This window comes from Lutjanus erythropterus, chromosome 14, assembly GCF_056507025.1.
Source record: "Lutjanus erythropterus isolate fLutEry1 chromosome 14, fLutEry1.hap2, whole genome shotgun sequence".
NCBI classification, from domain to species: domain Eukaryota; kingdom Metazoa; phylum Chordata; class Actinopteri; order Lutjaniformes; family Lutjanidae; genus Lutjanus; species Lutjanus erythropterus.
In genome coordinates, this window is record NC_139330.1 from 20658015 (window position 1) to 20674355 (window position 16341).

Here is a 16341-nt window from a genome sequence, read left to right on the forward strand (position 1 = left end):
CACGCTGAGATGGCGGGGCTGTGGTTGTTTTGGTGAACAATTGTCAAGATTGCCTTTTCTGTTTTGTTCTCATTAATGAGATTGGGTCTTTCTCTGTGTGTCTGTGAAGCAGAAAACCATGTAATAGACAACGGCAATGGCTTTTATATCTGATATACATGACAGGGGAAGAGTTTCTGCATCTGATTTACATAACCTGTGGGGAGTTTCTGCTTCAACTGTTGCCTGTCAGTGGAGGAAATAACTGTCACTCTCTGGTGATTTAATCTACTATGCCCCGCCATGTAGTTCTGAAGATGTTACACTATACTGGGCCTGAACCACTCATCTTGTCAAGTGGAGAGTTTGAACTGTGAACGGCCAAAGGGGAAATCACGGGAGGAGAAATAACTTTACGCTGAAAGGTGCCGGTAGCAGAAAGAACAGAGAATGGCAGCGAGCAGGTATACACAGTGGGATGAATAGAGTATGCAGTGCTAAAAAGACGTCTCACAGCAGCAAAATCCCTCCCAGGAGCAACAATCATTGAACGGTGCTCAGCACACCACGACCACAGACAAACAAACGGCTCGCCACTGATCACAGCAACAGCTACTCACACTGCATAGCTAAAGAGATGATTAATCTGCTTTGCTGAATGCCCTAGAAAAGCCTCCCTGTCTCCAGCCGCTTCAATCTGTTTGTGTACAGAGATGATCTTAGATATAGGGCTTTTGTTTGCTGAAGCACCTGCTCCCCAGTGCCACCCGCATCGTACAGTACCGCCTCTGGCTTCCCACTGAGGCATTTGTCCACAGCGTACAGTAATTGCAGTGATCTGCCAAGTGATTAATTGCTTAATAATTGCTGAGGCTATTCTGTGTTGCACTGTGCTGCTGTGATGCTGCTCCACTTTCTGTCCAGTCAACATTATTTAAACAGCGTTGTATAAGACACAACGATTTTTTAGCATAAAACAAAAGATACAAACAGAGATAAAAGGATGAGAAAATGAAACAATGGATGACATGAACAAGAGATGTTGTAAAACAAGTGCATCACATACTGCAAGAAACAGCAGTTCTGCCAAGATAAAGACTTAAGTCTATCCTTAAAACTGAATTTTGTCATTGTCGGTGATTCCTCCTTCAGAAGACATTAAGTGAAGTGTTAGCTTTTATTTAAAGTGGAAAAGACAAAAATACACATAAGAAAATGAAGAATTAACAAAGTGTGGTGCTACAAGAGGCTTTGTTTTGACACAACAAAACATGCTTAAAGCTTCTGCACACTCAACCCACAATAGGTCTCATAATTGAGGAGGGACTTACCATTAGGCAAAAGTTGGTAACTCCCTTCGGCCCCAAGCTACCAAGAACCCCATAAAATACCTCATAAACTTATTGTTAAGAAAGTTTTTCTAAAAACCTTTTTGTAATTCACAATTTACTTTGGAAAAAGTAAATTGGTACTGGAAAAAAAGGAGGAAGTGGGAGCATACTAAAAGACAATTCCCAACCCACCTACAGCCTGTTCACCCTGCAGCAACCTGGCAAGAGATACAGAAGTATTCACTGTTGTACAACCAGACTACAGAACAGCTTCTTTCCTGAGGCTTCATTGTTTGCACTCAACCTTAAATTAAAGTTTATTTTCACTCATTGATTATTCAAGGATTGAAAAAGGGGGAGAAAAAGGGATGTGGAGGGCCCCTTATATAAATTTGGCAAGCACAGCGAGAGTAACTAAGGAGGGCGGTGCTTAGTGCAGGGTCAATTGGGCGTGGCAATGCTTTGACATGTCTTACGCAAATTATACAATTTATTTCACAAACCCATAATAAAAAAAATCAACGTCCTTTGCTAAGTTGTCAAACGCAAATGGGTGCAACAGAACTTTTCTACTCCCGGTGGCATAATCTGTCTAAGCCAACTCAACAACAATAAAGTCACTCCTTTGACAAAAATGGTATTTTGACTTTGCAAAAATACATTTCTCTTTCTCTCGACCTGTCATCGCTGGTTATTGTCAAAATGTTGAATTCATCTTGCACTCCTGTTCATGCAGCCTGCCTGAGCTTGCTTGAGTCTGGGGAAGAGGGCGGGGTAGAAACAACTTGCCTCAACCATAGACTGTATCCCAATATGGACTGTTTTACTCATTATTGGACACATAATTGTTACATATTTCTCCTTTAAACTGACATACCTTTTTGAGGTGGCCCCTTTATTTAGGTGACGAAAACATGTTTTGCTGATGTCTCCATCTACATTGGTCCACACATTGCAGTACATTGCTTTGCTTCCGTGCTGGGATTCCTGAGGGACACGCCAATCAAAACATGATCTGCCACTCCTACACAGTCTTGAGAAATAGTCTTAACAGCAGATTCCTGATAGGGAAACTAAACTTTGATATCATACATGCATTCCTACTATTTAAAGCCGTATTTCCAGAAGTTTTAAAAATCCCATTTTATATCAGTGATTGGAGTGTCACGCAGCCACACACCCAGACTCCTGTACGTGTTGGACTTTCTTTTCATTAAATCTAACACACTGATTCATTGTAAGTCCCAGCCTGACAAACTACTATCCAGCCCTCCATCCGGTTTCTCCCCTGCAGGCTTTAATAGAGCTCTGTTCTTAACTGACACTTATCTTAAGGGTGAGGACAGTTCCCAGGATTCATTATGTCACTTTGAGTATGGCATATCCTTCAGCGAACTAATTACACTGCCCATCAAAGCCGGGCCGAGCTTTATACCTCAACGTCTATTTGTGTGCCTGCAGACAAGGATAGGGCTGCGTGTTTGACCTTGACATGTCAGATGTCATCTCTTCTGGCAGCTTTAGTTCTCCCTTCCACCTTTAATCCTCCAGACTTTGAATGACAGAAATGAGCTTTGTAAGTCGTAGTATTCAGTGAGCTTTTTTAATGCAGCGTGTTAAATAATGTTGGTGATAAAAAAAATGAGGATGAATCAAAAATGCCCGAAACCAAAAACGCAACAGAACATTTCATTATCAGGTATTACGGTTTGTTGAGGAGTGTCACTTTGGCAGGCAAATAGCAGATGATTCATTCTCTTTTATTTCCACTATGATGCTTTCAAAATTTATTGCACACCCCAGGAATAAATACATTAACAGAGCACTACAAATCAATAGCAATAAAGTGAAAGGAGATGGTGTATAATAATGCATTTATCCCGTGCTTGAATACAGCAGTTAATCAGGGCCTGCTTGGCCTCTCAATGGTTTCATTTGGATGGGATTAAGCCCCGCATCTCTCGCAGGCCTGAGAGATTTAATCGGACAGAGAGTTCAACTACGGTGCCGGAACAAAATCAGACGATGACCAGCCTGGGATTATGCTGGCGGATGTGGAAGTCTGATGTCAGGAGCAACCCACATTCTGGCTTGTTTTTTGATACACATATAATCTATGCAGGAAAAGCCCTTTGACTGCATGCATAAAAAATGCAGAGATGATGCAAAGGGACTCTATTACTCGGAGGAGTCTCTGAAATGTGGATATGTGCCGCAAGAGATTTGTGCTGCCAAAGTGTCTGTCAGTGCAGTTGAGCCGTTTGCCTCCCTCCCAGCCTCCATCTGGACATTGCTGGATTACAAACATTAAAAGAACAAGTCAAAGACTGAATCATACATGTTATTGGCACCCAACAGAGAACTTTAAAAACATTCAGATTAATGCACCTGAATCTACCACGAAAATCTTGTCTTGTACTGAACTGAACAATCGATATATATATATATATATATATATATATATATATATATATATATATATATATATATATATGTATATGTATATATATGTATCTATGTATGTATGTATATACACATATTCGTTTTTAATACATGCTGAATAGGTTGTAGTGGATGTATGGGTTAAATACTGAGAGATCTGGTTTAGGCAACAAAACTACTTGCTTAGGTTTAGGAAAAGATCATGGTTTGTCTTTCCAATGCAGGTATAAATACCAAAAGTACCAAGTACAAATAGCATTGTTAACTACTGATACCTGTGTACTTATCTCTACCATCCTAGACTATATACACCCAAGTGTGAATAGCTACAGTCACTGTTAGACCCTAGCTGCATATAGCATTGTTGGTCTCTGACACCTGCAAATAACATCAAATTATTCCAACACAGGGGGGTCTCTGGTATATTTTCTATCTTGTAAGGAGTCCTTGACTGAGAAAAAAAATGAGAACCTCTGGTCTAAATGTTCTAAAACTCTGTCTCTTATACTTGTGTTACAGTGTCGAGCTGGACTTCAAGCTGCAGGAGGACAAGCTACAGCCCCTGATGAAGAGACTTTGCCCCCTGGACACCCAGCAATGCCCCGCTCTGCCTTACTCCAACGAAGTGTTCACATCCACGCCAAAACGCAAGTCCAAGTCAGAGTCCAAAAAGCATGCTCGTTGGAAACTCTGGTTCCTTTGAATAAAACATGAAGGCTTTGGAAACAGCCTTTTTCTCATTGGGCACATTAATATCCCTGTTATTTGCAAAATGGATGAAGGCATACTCAGAGGGAGCAATCAACATATGAGAATGGATAACGACAGAATCCAGTTCATTTGAGACTGCACAGTAAGTCAGCTGGGGGACAGCAGAGACAAAAAAAAAAACATTTTAAATTCTGTCAGACCTTTTTCTGGTATGTTTGCTGAAGAGGATCGACACACACCTGCAAAAACTAGGTGAGCGTTGGGATGCTTTTTTTCACATGTATTTTTAAAGCTTGTGTAGAGATGGATGTTATTTATATACTGCACCTCTCACTTTATTTTTTATGTCTTTTTATTGCATCTTCCAATGCAATGCACTTTTGGTCTTTTTCCCCTTAGAGCATATTGCTTGTCAACAAGAGGAGGCGCCATGTGGAGGGCCTTTTATGAGTGAAGCGATAATCTTTGAATGGACATCAGCCCCACCTCCGGCAAAGCACAAACATTTGACTTTTGAGAGAAACATGCGTAAAAAAGACTGAAACACAGTACAGTACATGGCAGTGTGTCAGCGCTGTTCTTATAACCCTGTCCATTCTCTCCTCTTCCTCCTTATCTGTTGAACGTCCTTCTCAGTTTGTCTGTCTGACTGAACGTCTGCCTGCCTTTGTTAATGACCCCTGTCTCCTCCCTCTCTGTATAACTTTTCCCCTCTATCTCTCCCTGCCTTATTCTCTTTCTATCCCTCCATTTAGCTCACTGTGCAATCAACCGACTAGCCAGCCAACTTTGCCTCAGTCATCCTGTCCTTTTCTGTTGGCTACACTGACGCATAATGTTCAGAATCTATATTTTAGAAGAATATCTGCATCTTTTTAGCAAAGTACTGTGAAATGATATTTTAAAGCATATATGTTTGGGCCCCTCCTCTTGAAGCAGGTATGTTAAAAATACTGAAAAAGTCTTCTGGGTTAGGTCCGATTTTTTTAACAACACATATAATGTTTTGACTACTTCTAAGACAGAATATTTTCTATGATAACTTAGAACAAGTGTTTGGGGAGTTTTTTTGTTTTGAATTTCCAACAAAAAAGTAAAGGCTATTTTGACATTTCTCTTTGAGTCTATTAAGAGTTTGCCTTGCCTCTCAGTCACTCTATGTGTCACAGCAAAGCTCTGATGTGAAGTCTTGAACGGGAACTATTTTTAAGTAACTTGTTTCATGTCCACTTAGCTAACATATGAAGTGTTGGAATATTGATTTATCTTGCCACTGCAAGTTCCATCTTGTAAAATGAGACAACTTTTTTTTTTCACAGACAATTACAGAACACCAAACATCTGTCTACCAACCCACACAAACAACTGTGCACTGAACTTGCAAGAGTAGAAGGGCTATATACAGTGCTAAAGGAGTATGGTAGCCATCTTATAGCAGAGAAGACTTGTAGCCACCAGCTTTGGTTAAGCAGAAAAAAAAACACTGATGATGTAGCAATGATACTGAACTTGCACGCTGTTACAAAGCAGGTACTTAAAGACTTCTTAAAGTAATTTTATAACAGCAACTCTTATGTAGATTATGGTACTGTTAAATGTCAAAGAAATGTCAGGAAGACACATACTGGCCTCCCATCTTTAGACTACGCAGTAGATTACATTATTCAGGTCACCAATGTCCATGCAAAGATCTGTACCTTGAGAAAGTGCAATTTAGTGATTATGTGCAATATTATGCATTTTTCTACTGTTTCTACATCACAATTAAAACATTTTCAACTGAAGGTGATCCAGTGTGCTACTATGTCTACTGAATGCTAGAGGCAATAGAGTTGCAAAGTGCGAGGAGCTATTTTGGGTGCCCCCGGTTCCACAAGTAAAAGTCACATTCATTTTTTCAATAGACAGTGTCACCAGTCTCACAGTTGGTGCACTCTTACAGCTTTGATCAGCATGAAACTCTCCCTGGTTGAAATGTAACTTTAAAAAAATTAGCAACTGTGAAGTGATACATTGGTTAAAAGCATTAAAATGATTTTAACAAAGGGTTAGGGCCGATTTATACTCACTTCCAGACAGAATCAGCATTTATTATATAGCAGGATATCAGAATTAACTCCTTCGTATAAGGAGACAATTTAATATTAAGTTTATTAATTCAGTCTTGATCTGAACATTGCAGCAGGGTCTTAAACTTCTGTACAGTTTTTTATAAATGGAAGGTTTTTTTCGCCACAAACTACAGACATACAACAAATGACAACCTACACACAAAACTACTAATTACTGGGAAATGAAGGACTAAATGCAACCATGAATAAAAGTGAATAGTTTCAATGAATGCACTCACTCACACACACAACTAAAGACGGCTGATCACACAAATTAATGAACTCATAAATGTTATCAACTTAGAAACAATCATTAATGATTGCAGTGATTACAGTAGTGTACAAATAATTAACAAAAGATTTAAATGAATGAAACCATGGATACGGCAGCAGACAAAATTAGTGAAAGATCAAGCGTGTCATGTACACAAGTACACTGTACAAGTACAAGTACACTAATAAGTGAAACCTTGGAGACAGGAGGATTGAATCTCTAAGATTAAGATGTGAAATTCCCTTAAACACAGGTCTGTCAACAGAAGAGAACCAATTGAGTCTAAACAACATTATTAGACATCATTACCAGGAATAATTAACCATCTAAAGAAATGAAGATATAATGATGGGAGACCCCAACTTGCAGTAGACGTAACATTTTAAAATGCTCTTAGTCTAACCATAGCATCTCTGGTGACTTAGGTGACAGGGAAGGAGTTGTTTTTGTGGGGAAGAGGAGATTGGTTGCTTCTCTGTGACCCTCATGGAGTCCTCAGACAATCTTAGGTGTAACTGATCCCATGTAGCAACATGGCTTGTGTCAGCTGTCTCTCTCAGCAAGCAGCAGGGTGAGGACATCCTCACACACCCTCAGTGGGTGCTCTGGAGATGCGATGGTGACATTTATCAGTTTTTCACAGTCTTGCCTTCTAACTTTGGTCATGTTAGAAATGTAGGCATGGACCAGATTTCTTTCAGGTGGTTCTTGTCCCTCAGGTTGGCAAGAGGTTGGCCCTTCAGCACCTTCATTGGTGCTTGGGCTACAGCTTTAGGCGCTCATCAGGTCTCTGTGCAGGACAACCTGCCTACAGGCTGGACAAGGCAGGGCACAGGGTTGCAGAGATGATCTGAAGTTCACAGATGGCCAGGGAACAAGAGGGCAAATTCCTGGCTTCTCCTTGCTTTAGTAGTTTTGTGAAAAGCGGCATCAGTGTCTCGTGTCAGGGCACGAGTATTTCATTCATCCTATTCTACACCACACCTGTTTTAATCCTTACTTGTTCTGATTTCTTATATCAAATTAATAAAGTTTGTTACATAACTAATTCTCCCATTGTTTGAAACTGTGACAATTGCAGTTGTTGACACACACCAAACAGATTAAGAATTAAGAGAAGGTGATCCACTTAGTAACAGGTGAGTTATAAACTGTGCTAACATTAGATTTGAATGGCACAAATACCAATCATGTACAATCTCAGTGTTTGCTGTATGTAGCTTTAGCTTTAGCCTGGAGACAGACTTCTCAGCTGACTCAAGGAGTGCAAACATTAGGATTAGCTTATATTAACAAGCTACACTTAAAAATCTGCTAACGAGAGTCATCTTTTACCCTCCGTGGTTGTCAACTAGAAGTGAGAAGCTGCTTTTGTGTACTTATCTGTGGAATCAAACCCTGAGTGTTTTAAAATCACTGCCACTATGCCAATATGGATGTTAAATCTCACTATATCACTGTAAAGTGTGTATGTGCAGGACGAGAATGAAAAGCTTGACAGATGTAGCAACAGTAACTAAGGGGAGCAGGGCTTAACAAAGGATCAATTTTGGTTGAATTCAGCAAGTACAGCTGCAAGAACAAATTCTCTACTGCTGTGGCTTGCACCTGGTATAGCAGCAGCTGAGGATCATGGGTATTGTAGTATTTAAAAGCATCCCCATGCTAAAATGATGGACGGAAAGGCTCTATCTCTATGTTAAGTAACATTGAGGATATTGTTGACAGAAGTGTTAAAAAAAAGGATTAAAACACTTGGAGCACCAGTGGCCTCTCACACTTCTCATCTCTATACAACAGCAGACAACTACACCAGTGCTGGGTGTAGTTGCAGTCGGAGCTACATTCACCCAGTGTCAAACAGCCCACATTTGACATCTTTTGTGCTGTAGTGAAGCAGAGTTGGACCATGACCAGGGCTCAGCACCAGTACAGCTGAGCTCCTGCCTCTCTTTTCAAATGTGATTAGCCCTCAATAGCAGTAGGAGTCACAACTTTCAAGTGAAGACCAGGAGGGGAGTAGGGGTTGAAGTCCATCAAACTGAGTGACCTGATCCCGCACATCCATCCCTGTACCCTGATTACCCCTACTGAGTCTGTCTCTTTCATTCTCCTCAGCTGACTCACTTTTGCTTTTATTTCACCAATGTCCTCTATCACATGACTCCTTCCGCATTTCCTTCCTTTTTTTTCCACAGCTCATGGTTCTCTCTACGTTTATCTCCCTCCTCTGCCATCTGCGTCTTGCTCTCAGGCACGTAGGAGTTCCCATTTACAGTTTCTGTTTACAAAAGCCAAATTAGTGTATTGATCAAGTGCAGTTTACAAAAAACACTTCATTTTTTGCTTTATTAGTATCATTTTATGTATGTGTACATTTTTGTTTTGTTATAGTCATAAAACAGATAAAAATCAGGCATCGTAAGACTAACTGATAAGATTATTTATATCTATATTACTTAAAATATTTTCAAAATATAATTGAAATGATGCAGCTCAAAAATAATATTAAAGATTCAAGGATATACAGATACATTTGGATTCTGCAAATTACACATTTCATGATACAATCATGCACATGATTATGTATATAATAAAGTATTGTGTAAGTGCAGTTTATTTAGTGATATCGCCTAACTAACTGTGCCATATGGAAGCCAATTACTGCTAAGAAAAGGTAAGAAAAAGAAAAAGTTTGTTTGAGGCAGTAAGTCAGAAAAATTGGTTTGTTGTGTTTTTGATTTTGTATTTCCTCATTTTCGCTTACCATGACTATTTCCATTTTTTATCATGTATAACTTTTAATAGATTTCATTTTCCCCTCGCAGAAATAGGCTTCCAAAGCATGACAGTAGTTATTATCAAGTAAAAACATTGGAATGAAAAAAAGTGTCTTCTGTTTGACCACATCCTACCACACATCAAACTCCATAGATATATACAAAGATGACACATTGGCCTTTGGAGGGCGGGGCTAGACTGGCCTGTAAACAAAAACACATAAACAGGGGAAATGCAGTTTTTATAGATAAAAAGTACTAAAGCATTTGCATTACTCAACCAATTTCAATGAGTGATATTCAAGGGTTTAGAAAGAAATTTGAAAGAAAACTTTTTCCTACTCTGTATCCAGAAAATCTGCAGCTTGCATTGGATCACTAGCCAGTCTTGCCCGTTCCAATATAACGGTGACACTGACATATCGCAGCAACAGGGTCACGCAGTCACTGCAGCATTTATGTATATATGTCTATGTCAAACAAACTACATATACTACATCACTGCAACAAAATGACAAGTTCAACCACCAGAGATCAACAAAAATAACACTTTCAGCTGGTAGTAAAGGGAAGATTTGACAGTTTTCAGCTGGATATCTAGTCCACTGTTGATGGCAAATGTAGTCAGTTAAAGCAGTGAATTCCTCAGTGCTGCTATACTGACCAAGAAAACTGACTTTTCCTGCTCACTGAGCCGCACAGCAGTACCTACATTTACCAGAATGCACTGCAGTCAAGCTTATGACTCCCACGTCCATGCTGCCATGTTATCACCACCTTAGCTATTCAGCTTTGGCCAAAACATAGTGTTAGGTCACAATAACACTCATTCAGCAAGCCTCCTGACTACCCAGAGGTGGAGACTAGAAATCCAAGCTGGAACAGCCTGTAGTTCTTCCTGCACCAAGTTACATCACTGTTACATCACTGGATGGAGGAAGAGCAAAAGATTTTGCAGCAAAGGCACTAATTCTAGTGGAACTGGACCTCCACATGAAAAGTGCTGAATTTTCCCTTTAAATTGCTCTTCTTTCTGGATTTATCTAAGGGTAATGGCTACTAAAGAGCACTCTAAACATTCACCAAGCACTATAATACAGCAAGTTACACAGCTGACCCACTGAATTGTGATGACAAATACAATTGTATGATTACAATAATGGTAGCTGTATTTGTGAATACTTATTCCTTTGTAAATCTTTCATAACTACAACCTCAAGAGTGTACTGCAGAAAAAGGTGTTTAATATTGCTCATATTATAATACCCATGCTATAAATTACACTTCAGTTTCTCCTGACGCAGATGGTCTCTCTAAAATCAGTGTTTTTTGGGCGGTGTTACGAACACTCTTGAGGAAGACCATCAGGCTGGACCCGCCAGTTCCGGTCGTGTTCAGCGCAGTGCACACACCTCTAAATGGGCATCCCATGGCACGGGATCGATTACCGGGCACAATAATGTACTTGGTCACAGTATTGAGGTGATAGTTTCGCAAATCCACCAGCGCTGCGACACAGGAGTTGTAGGCCTGGCGGAGATCAGAGCTGGAGTGGGACAGGATGAGGTCTCGCAGAGATGGACAGACAGACAGAGTTTCTATCAGCTGGCGATGGGCAGGAGGCATGTAATCCCTCATGCGTGTCAGGAAGGCTCCTGGATAGAGCCGAATCAATGAGGAGAACAGAAAAGAGAGTTTGAAAGAAAGAAAATAACAACCTTTCCTGGAGACATTTTCTGTCAGAGCAATCAACTGACTGCACAAACAGTGTGATTCATTCATGACAAGCATCTGACGGGGTCAAAGGTGGAAGAAAATGCATCTTTACCTGTCTCATCCTCATGCTGGATGCACAGCAAAGCATCAAAACACTGAATGGCTGAACTCTGGGCTGCACTTCCACCTGATAACAATATTGGCTCATTGCTCACACCTTCATACACAAGCCCCCTTGGTAGCATGGGGTTGTCTCGCCACCTAAAACAATCCAAACAATATACATGTTCTATAAACCTGCTTTGGCACTTTCTTTTATAGTGCGCTTCAAGCCCTAATTTGGATTAAATTAAACAAAAAACTAGGAAAAATATGTCCTTTATTAGACAGTATTAGACACTTATTAGACTCCATTAGATGGTAATTAGAGACACATAACAAGTTTACTGCAAACTAAAATGTATTGTTTCCCACTGTTTAGCCCTTATTAGCCTTTCTTGGAGGATAATTTGGGAAACATTACAACAGAACTGTAGCGTAAACTAAAGTGAAACCACATATCTTCTTCTTCCCACTTTTAAAAGCTAAATGTGAGCCAGATCTACCAAGTGAAGGCCAAAATCATAGAAGCAGATGAATATTTTGTCTATGGGTGACTGCACAGACTAATTGTAATACTGTAGGCAGATAATGTGATTTGATCAAAGAAGTAGGCATCAGTCCTGGTTATGCTGCCAGTTATATGGGACAATAAACAGAAGGTGTGTCTCAAGTAGCAGATATGTTTTCACTTTGTTTGCAGTACAGTTCTGTTATAATGTGTCCATAATTACCCTATAATAAATTCTGATAAGGATTTAATAAAGGGTCACATAACATCTAATAAAGGATGTGGATTCATTATTATTTGTCTAATTTGATACAAAGTAAAGCTAGTTACATCTAATTAGTGTACTGTAAAATAAAGTGCGACCCAGTTAAACATACTGCAATAGATAGAATTAGAAGCAGAGGGGGATTTCGATGGCTTGTCGTGAGATAAATCTGCACCAGATGAGATAAATATTAAAAGTATTAATAACTTCAGTATGTGGGATATTGCGACAGCCCTGAAACTCACCCTGAGACAAAAATTCTCAATGTTCCGTGAAACACAGCTGGATCCACATGATCTGCAAAGAGGACAAATCCAGTTATTCTAATTACCTTGAATTTCTCCGCTTTCATAAAAGGCTCAGCATGTAAATCGATTAAATTCAGATTGCGATAGGTTTTATTCTAACTTACTATGCATGAGTTTGAAAGTTTCCTTCATCTTCTTCAAAGACTGAGTTACTTTGACGAGACCCTTCTGTATGCCAATGAGGTCTGAGACTTTCATAGCATGCATCACCTCCAGAGCCCCCTGGTTAGAGTTGAAAGTTTAAAATCCATCACTAAGGGACAGGCAACAAAGATACACTGGATGTGGATGGAAGGGGACAAATGGACAGATAGCATCAGGCTGAGATTCAGAAAGTGTTAACATGGAAAAAAAGGAACACAGTACTAACCGTTATGCCTGAGCTGGCAGCCATCTCAACCAACAATGACACGATGAAGAAACCCCTGCAACTCTCTCCACCAGGAAAGGAAAATATCAAGTCCATGTTCCTATTTTTGAAATGATGTTTTGAAACATCACATGAGTGTCAGACTATGCAAATCATGTGAAAGTGCAATTGGGAAGTGGATGATTTTTCTTTTCCTTCTACTCACCCAATTTCCATATCCCTAAAATGAAAATGAAAGAAAAGAGAAGCAAGACAGAAAGGGAAAAAGAAGTATCTAGTTATTTTTCTGTGTGAGAGACAGAAGTTCAGACATGCAGCTTTATTGTAATATAACTATTATAATGAAGGACAGTCTGTAGGCTATGGATGTTATTATCAGGACATTAAATGAGGCAACAAAACAACATCACTCACCCTGCAGGATCCTTTAATTTCCAGTTGGCTAAAACAGAATCTGCATAAGTCAGGATGGGTGGGAGGCCGAGCCTGCGAGACACCAGCCAATAGGGCCAGGCCAGTGTGTTTGGGAGAATCTGTCAAACAACCATAATGGTACAGTTTCAACTCCTGCTGTGCTGCCTTATTGAGACATCGGACATTTTTAGTCATGGCAGGGGCATGTCTCTAGGGTTAGTATTGGCTGTCTGTAGGTCAGTGCAACACCAGATTGAAATACCTCAACAACTATTTGATGGTTTGTCGTGAAATTCTGGTGCCCAAAGGATGAATCCCTCTGACTCAGATAATTCCTCTGACTTTTACGCCACCATGAGGCTCACATTTGTAGTTTTAAAGGAATATATTGTATTGGCTATAATAGATGCCGGTCGGCATGCCCCTAGTTTGGAGAAGCAGAGAAGAATACCAGCAAGAAACTCCCATGTTCTGAGAGGTAAAATTACTGATTTCACCTATGGAGTAGAGAATATTTTTACTACTTTATCTTGCTGTCAGACAGCTTTTTGTAACCTGAAACTGCTGTTATATTACAAAATATCTCTCTCTTTTGCTGAACCGGACTCCTTCGGCACAAACAGTCATTTCATCGCGCAGGACACAGGAGTTGCAGGTCTACTGTTGCCTTGATGTGTGGGTTTGTTTTATGGTATTGTGTGCCTTAAGTAAATCAAAACTAACCTTTAAAAAACCCAGAGGTTTCTTTGTTCTGCGAGGTAAAATGACTGTTTTTGACAAAGGAGTCTGTTTGGTTTGGAGAGAGGGGTATTTGGCTCATATAATGGCAATTTCCTGTCAGAAAAGGCTGTCTGATAGCAAAGTAAAGCAGTGAATATATTCTAAATATAGTGTGCACTTTAACTGATATTGTTTTGGGTTTTTTTAAGTGGCAAACAAACTTTTTGTTGCTGATGCTGTGCATGGCAGTACATTGCTTAACTTCCATGCCGGTGGCCCTCTCTGCCTCTCCAAACTCCTCCAAGATGCAGACTGGCATCTACTGTAGTAATATATTGACTATCAATAAGTACCTCGTACAACTTTACACCAAATAATTCAAACTATCTGCTTAAGTTAAGTCTTAACAACTATTAACTGTGAAATTTGATTTTGGTACCCTTCAAAATGAACTGCAATAATTTGGAAACCCCCTGGTTTTTCTTCTGGTGCCATCATCAAATCAACATTATTTTTTTTCCAATACTTGTGTATATGGCTAAATACGTGCAAAATTAAGGACATTCCCATCTGTTGTTGTGTTTTCTGGTAACTAATAAATGTTATCTTGCTAACAAGCTACACTAAGATGGTGAAGATTGTTGATGCTAGCATTTAGTTCAAAGCATTGCTTGGCCTAAGTACAGCTTCAAGGACCCACTAGCATACACATCTTCACAGACTTCTACAATTCCTCGCTTCACTGTAGTGTTGTTTTACCTCAGCAGGAGCATGTTGTCCTTCCTGCCACACATATCCCATGCTGATGAATCCCAGCGCCAGGTGAGCCAGCCTGAACTCCCGATGGTTACTCAAGAAACAAGGACTCAAGACCGGCATCTGGATTGTGATCAGATTTTCTGTTCTTATATTTTGGCTTTCAGGAACAGTGAGCACCATCACAACTGAAACTGTGTCCACATTTACATGCATGGATTCAACCGTGATTGCACTTGCTCATTCTCACCTTATGAACCAGGTCCCGCAGTTTATGTGATTCTATCAGATGTGCGAGATTATTTGCCAGGTCCATCCACACCCGATAATAGTCTGGAAGGGTAGTCTAGACGATAATAAGAACAAAATGACTTGCTCATTGATTTTTGATTGTTTTTTTTTGCATGGGGGATTTTCATGTAGGGTGTAATCAGTAATATCATCAGCTCATGTTTGCCATGGTGCCTGACCTGAGTGTCAAGGAATGACTGGAGCTATCAATCAGAAAGAAAAAGCAATTTAAAAGAGGAGGCAGTAGAAAACAGTAGAAAATTAGCCAAGCATAAAACAGGGGATGCCCAGATGGGAAATCACTGTACAATCAGACAAGTAGGCTGTGCTTAATGTTAAGTTCTTCAGCATTTTATTTTTAAATTAACGTCAATGCTCATAAGTTTCACAACATTTACAAATCTATTATTCTCACAAGTTGTCGACTTATTTTCCTATTGTATAAACTGTCAAATTTGAGCCATTTTTGAGCCAGCTGTTTTATTTATACCAAATGTCTCCTCAGAAATAAAAATGACAAAAACATCCTAATGTTGCATTTGATAACACTGTGTAATAGACAGTGCTGCAGAGGACAGTGAGCAGGTCCAGTCATGTGAATGGCTCAATATGAACCTATGGAGAGGTTTTCATCAGATCAATAACTCCTGGTAATGTAACTCAAAAAAACAAGCGTAATCTGTGTGAGCCCAGAGGGACTGCTGACTTAAAGAAAGGAAACAGATAGAGAGAAAATAGCTCTAGCTAACCTGTCTGTACAGTATGGACAGTATTGTTATGGCATGGTATGCTTGTTTTGATTGAAAATAAATTATAAAGACAGGAAACATCTGTTGTATGACAAAAGATGACAGTGAAACTTACCAGTGGCTCTTCTAGGACAAATCCAACCTCTTTAGAAATATCAAATGCCTCAAAGTATGTCTGCAGTCTGTCTCTGCTGTTATTCCCCATACTGCAGTAGTTTGGCTTTGATGAGAGAGTTGTTGTGTCTGACACAGATAAAATTTGTTTCACTTGTTCTCAGTCTGCTTTTACTACCTTTGTCACATCCCTTTTTTGCACACTCTCACCAAACAGCCAATCAGATGTCTTGTACTGTAAAGTCACAGACCAAAGCTGGAATTCCCTATTTTCTACAGCATGCTGTATAAACATCTTCCCATTTCTGTCAGCTGATGAAACAAACTGAAAACAATAGCTGCTGCCAAATAACAGAAAATATAAAAATTGCACACAATCTGCTAAATGTACCAATGATGT

General features: G+C 39.7%; 2 protein-coding genes across 2 annotated transcripts in view; one reads left to right on the forward strand and one right to left on the reverse strand.

Annotated features, from left to right (window-relative positions):
* insyn2ab (inhibitory synaptic factor 2Ab) overlaps positions 1 to 5577 on the forward strand; it is a 32151-nt gene extending 26574 nt beyond the window's left edge. The window contains exons 5-6 of the mRNA XM_084735899.1: positions 4272 to 4715; positions 4863 to 5577. Coding sequence (XP_084592025.1) covers positions 4272 to 4455 — 184 coding nt within the window. The 3' untranslated portion in view covers positions 4456 to 4715; positions 4863 to 5577. The remainder of the gene's footprint in view (positions 1 to 4271; positions 4716 to 4862) is intronic.
* A 4580-nt stretch (positions 5578 to 10157) lies between these two features.
* On the reverse strand, positions 10158 to 16066 carry LOC146315517 (indoleamine 2,3-dioxygenase 2-like). Its single transcript, XM_084735839.1, has 10 exons — positions 15943 to 16066; positions 15038 to 15133; positions 14791 to 14910; positions 13312 to 13430; positions 13103 to 13117; positions 12898 to 12997; positions 12632 to 12749; positions 12465 to 12516; positions 11457 to 11605; positions 10158 to 11283 (listed from the first exon to the last, which is right to left on the reverse strand). The coding sequence occupies exons 1-10, from the start codon at positions 16030 to 16032 to the stop codon at positions 10907 to 10909; spliced, it is 1236 nt and encodes a 411-aa protein (XP_084591965.1). The 5' UTR covers positions 16033 to 16066; the 3' UTR covers positions 10158 to 10906.
* Between the last annotated feature and the right edge of the window lie 275 nt (positions 16067 to 16341).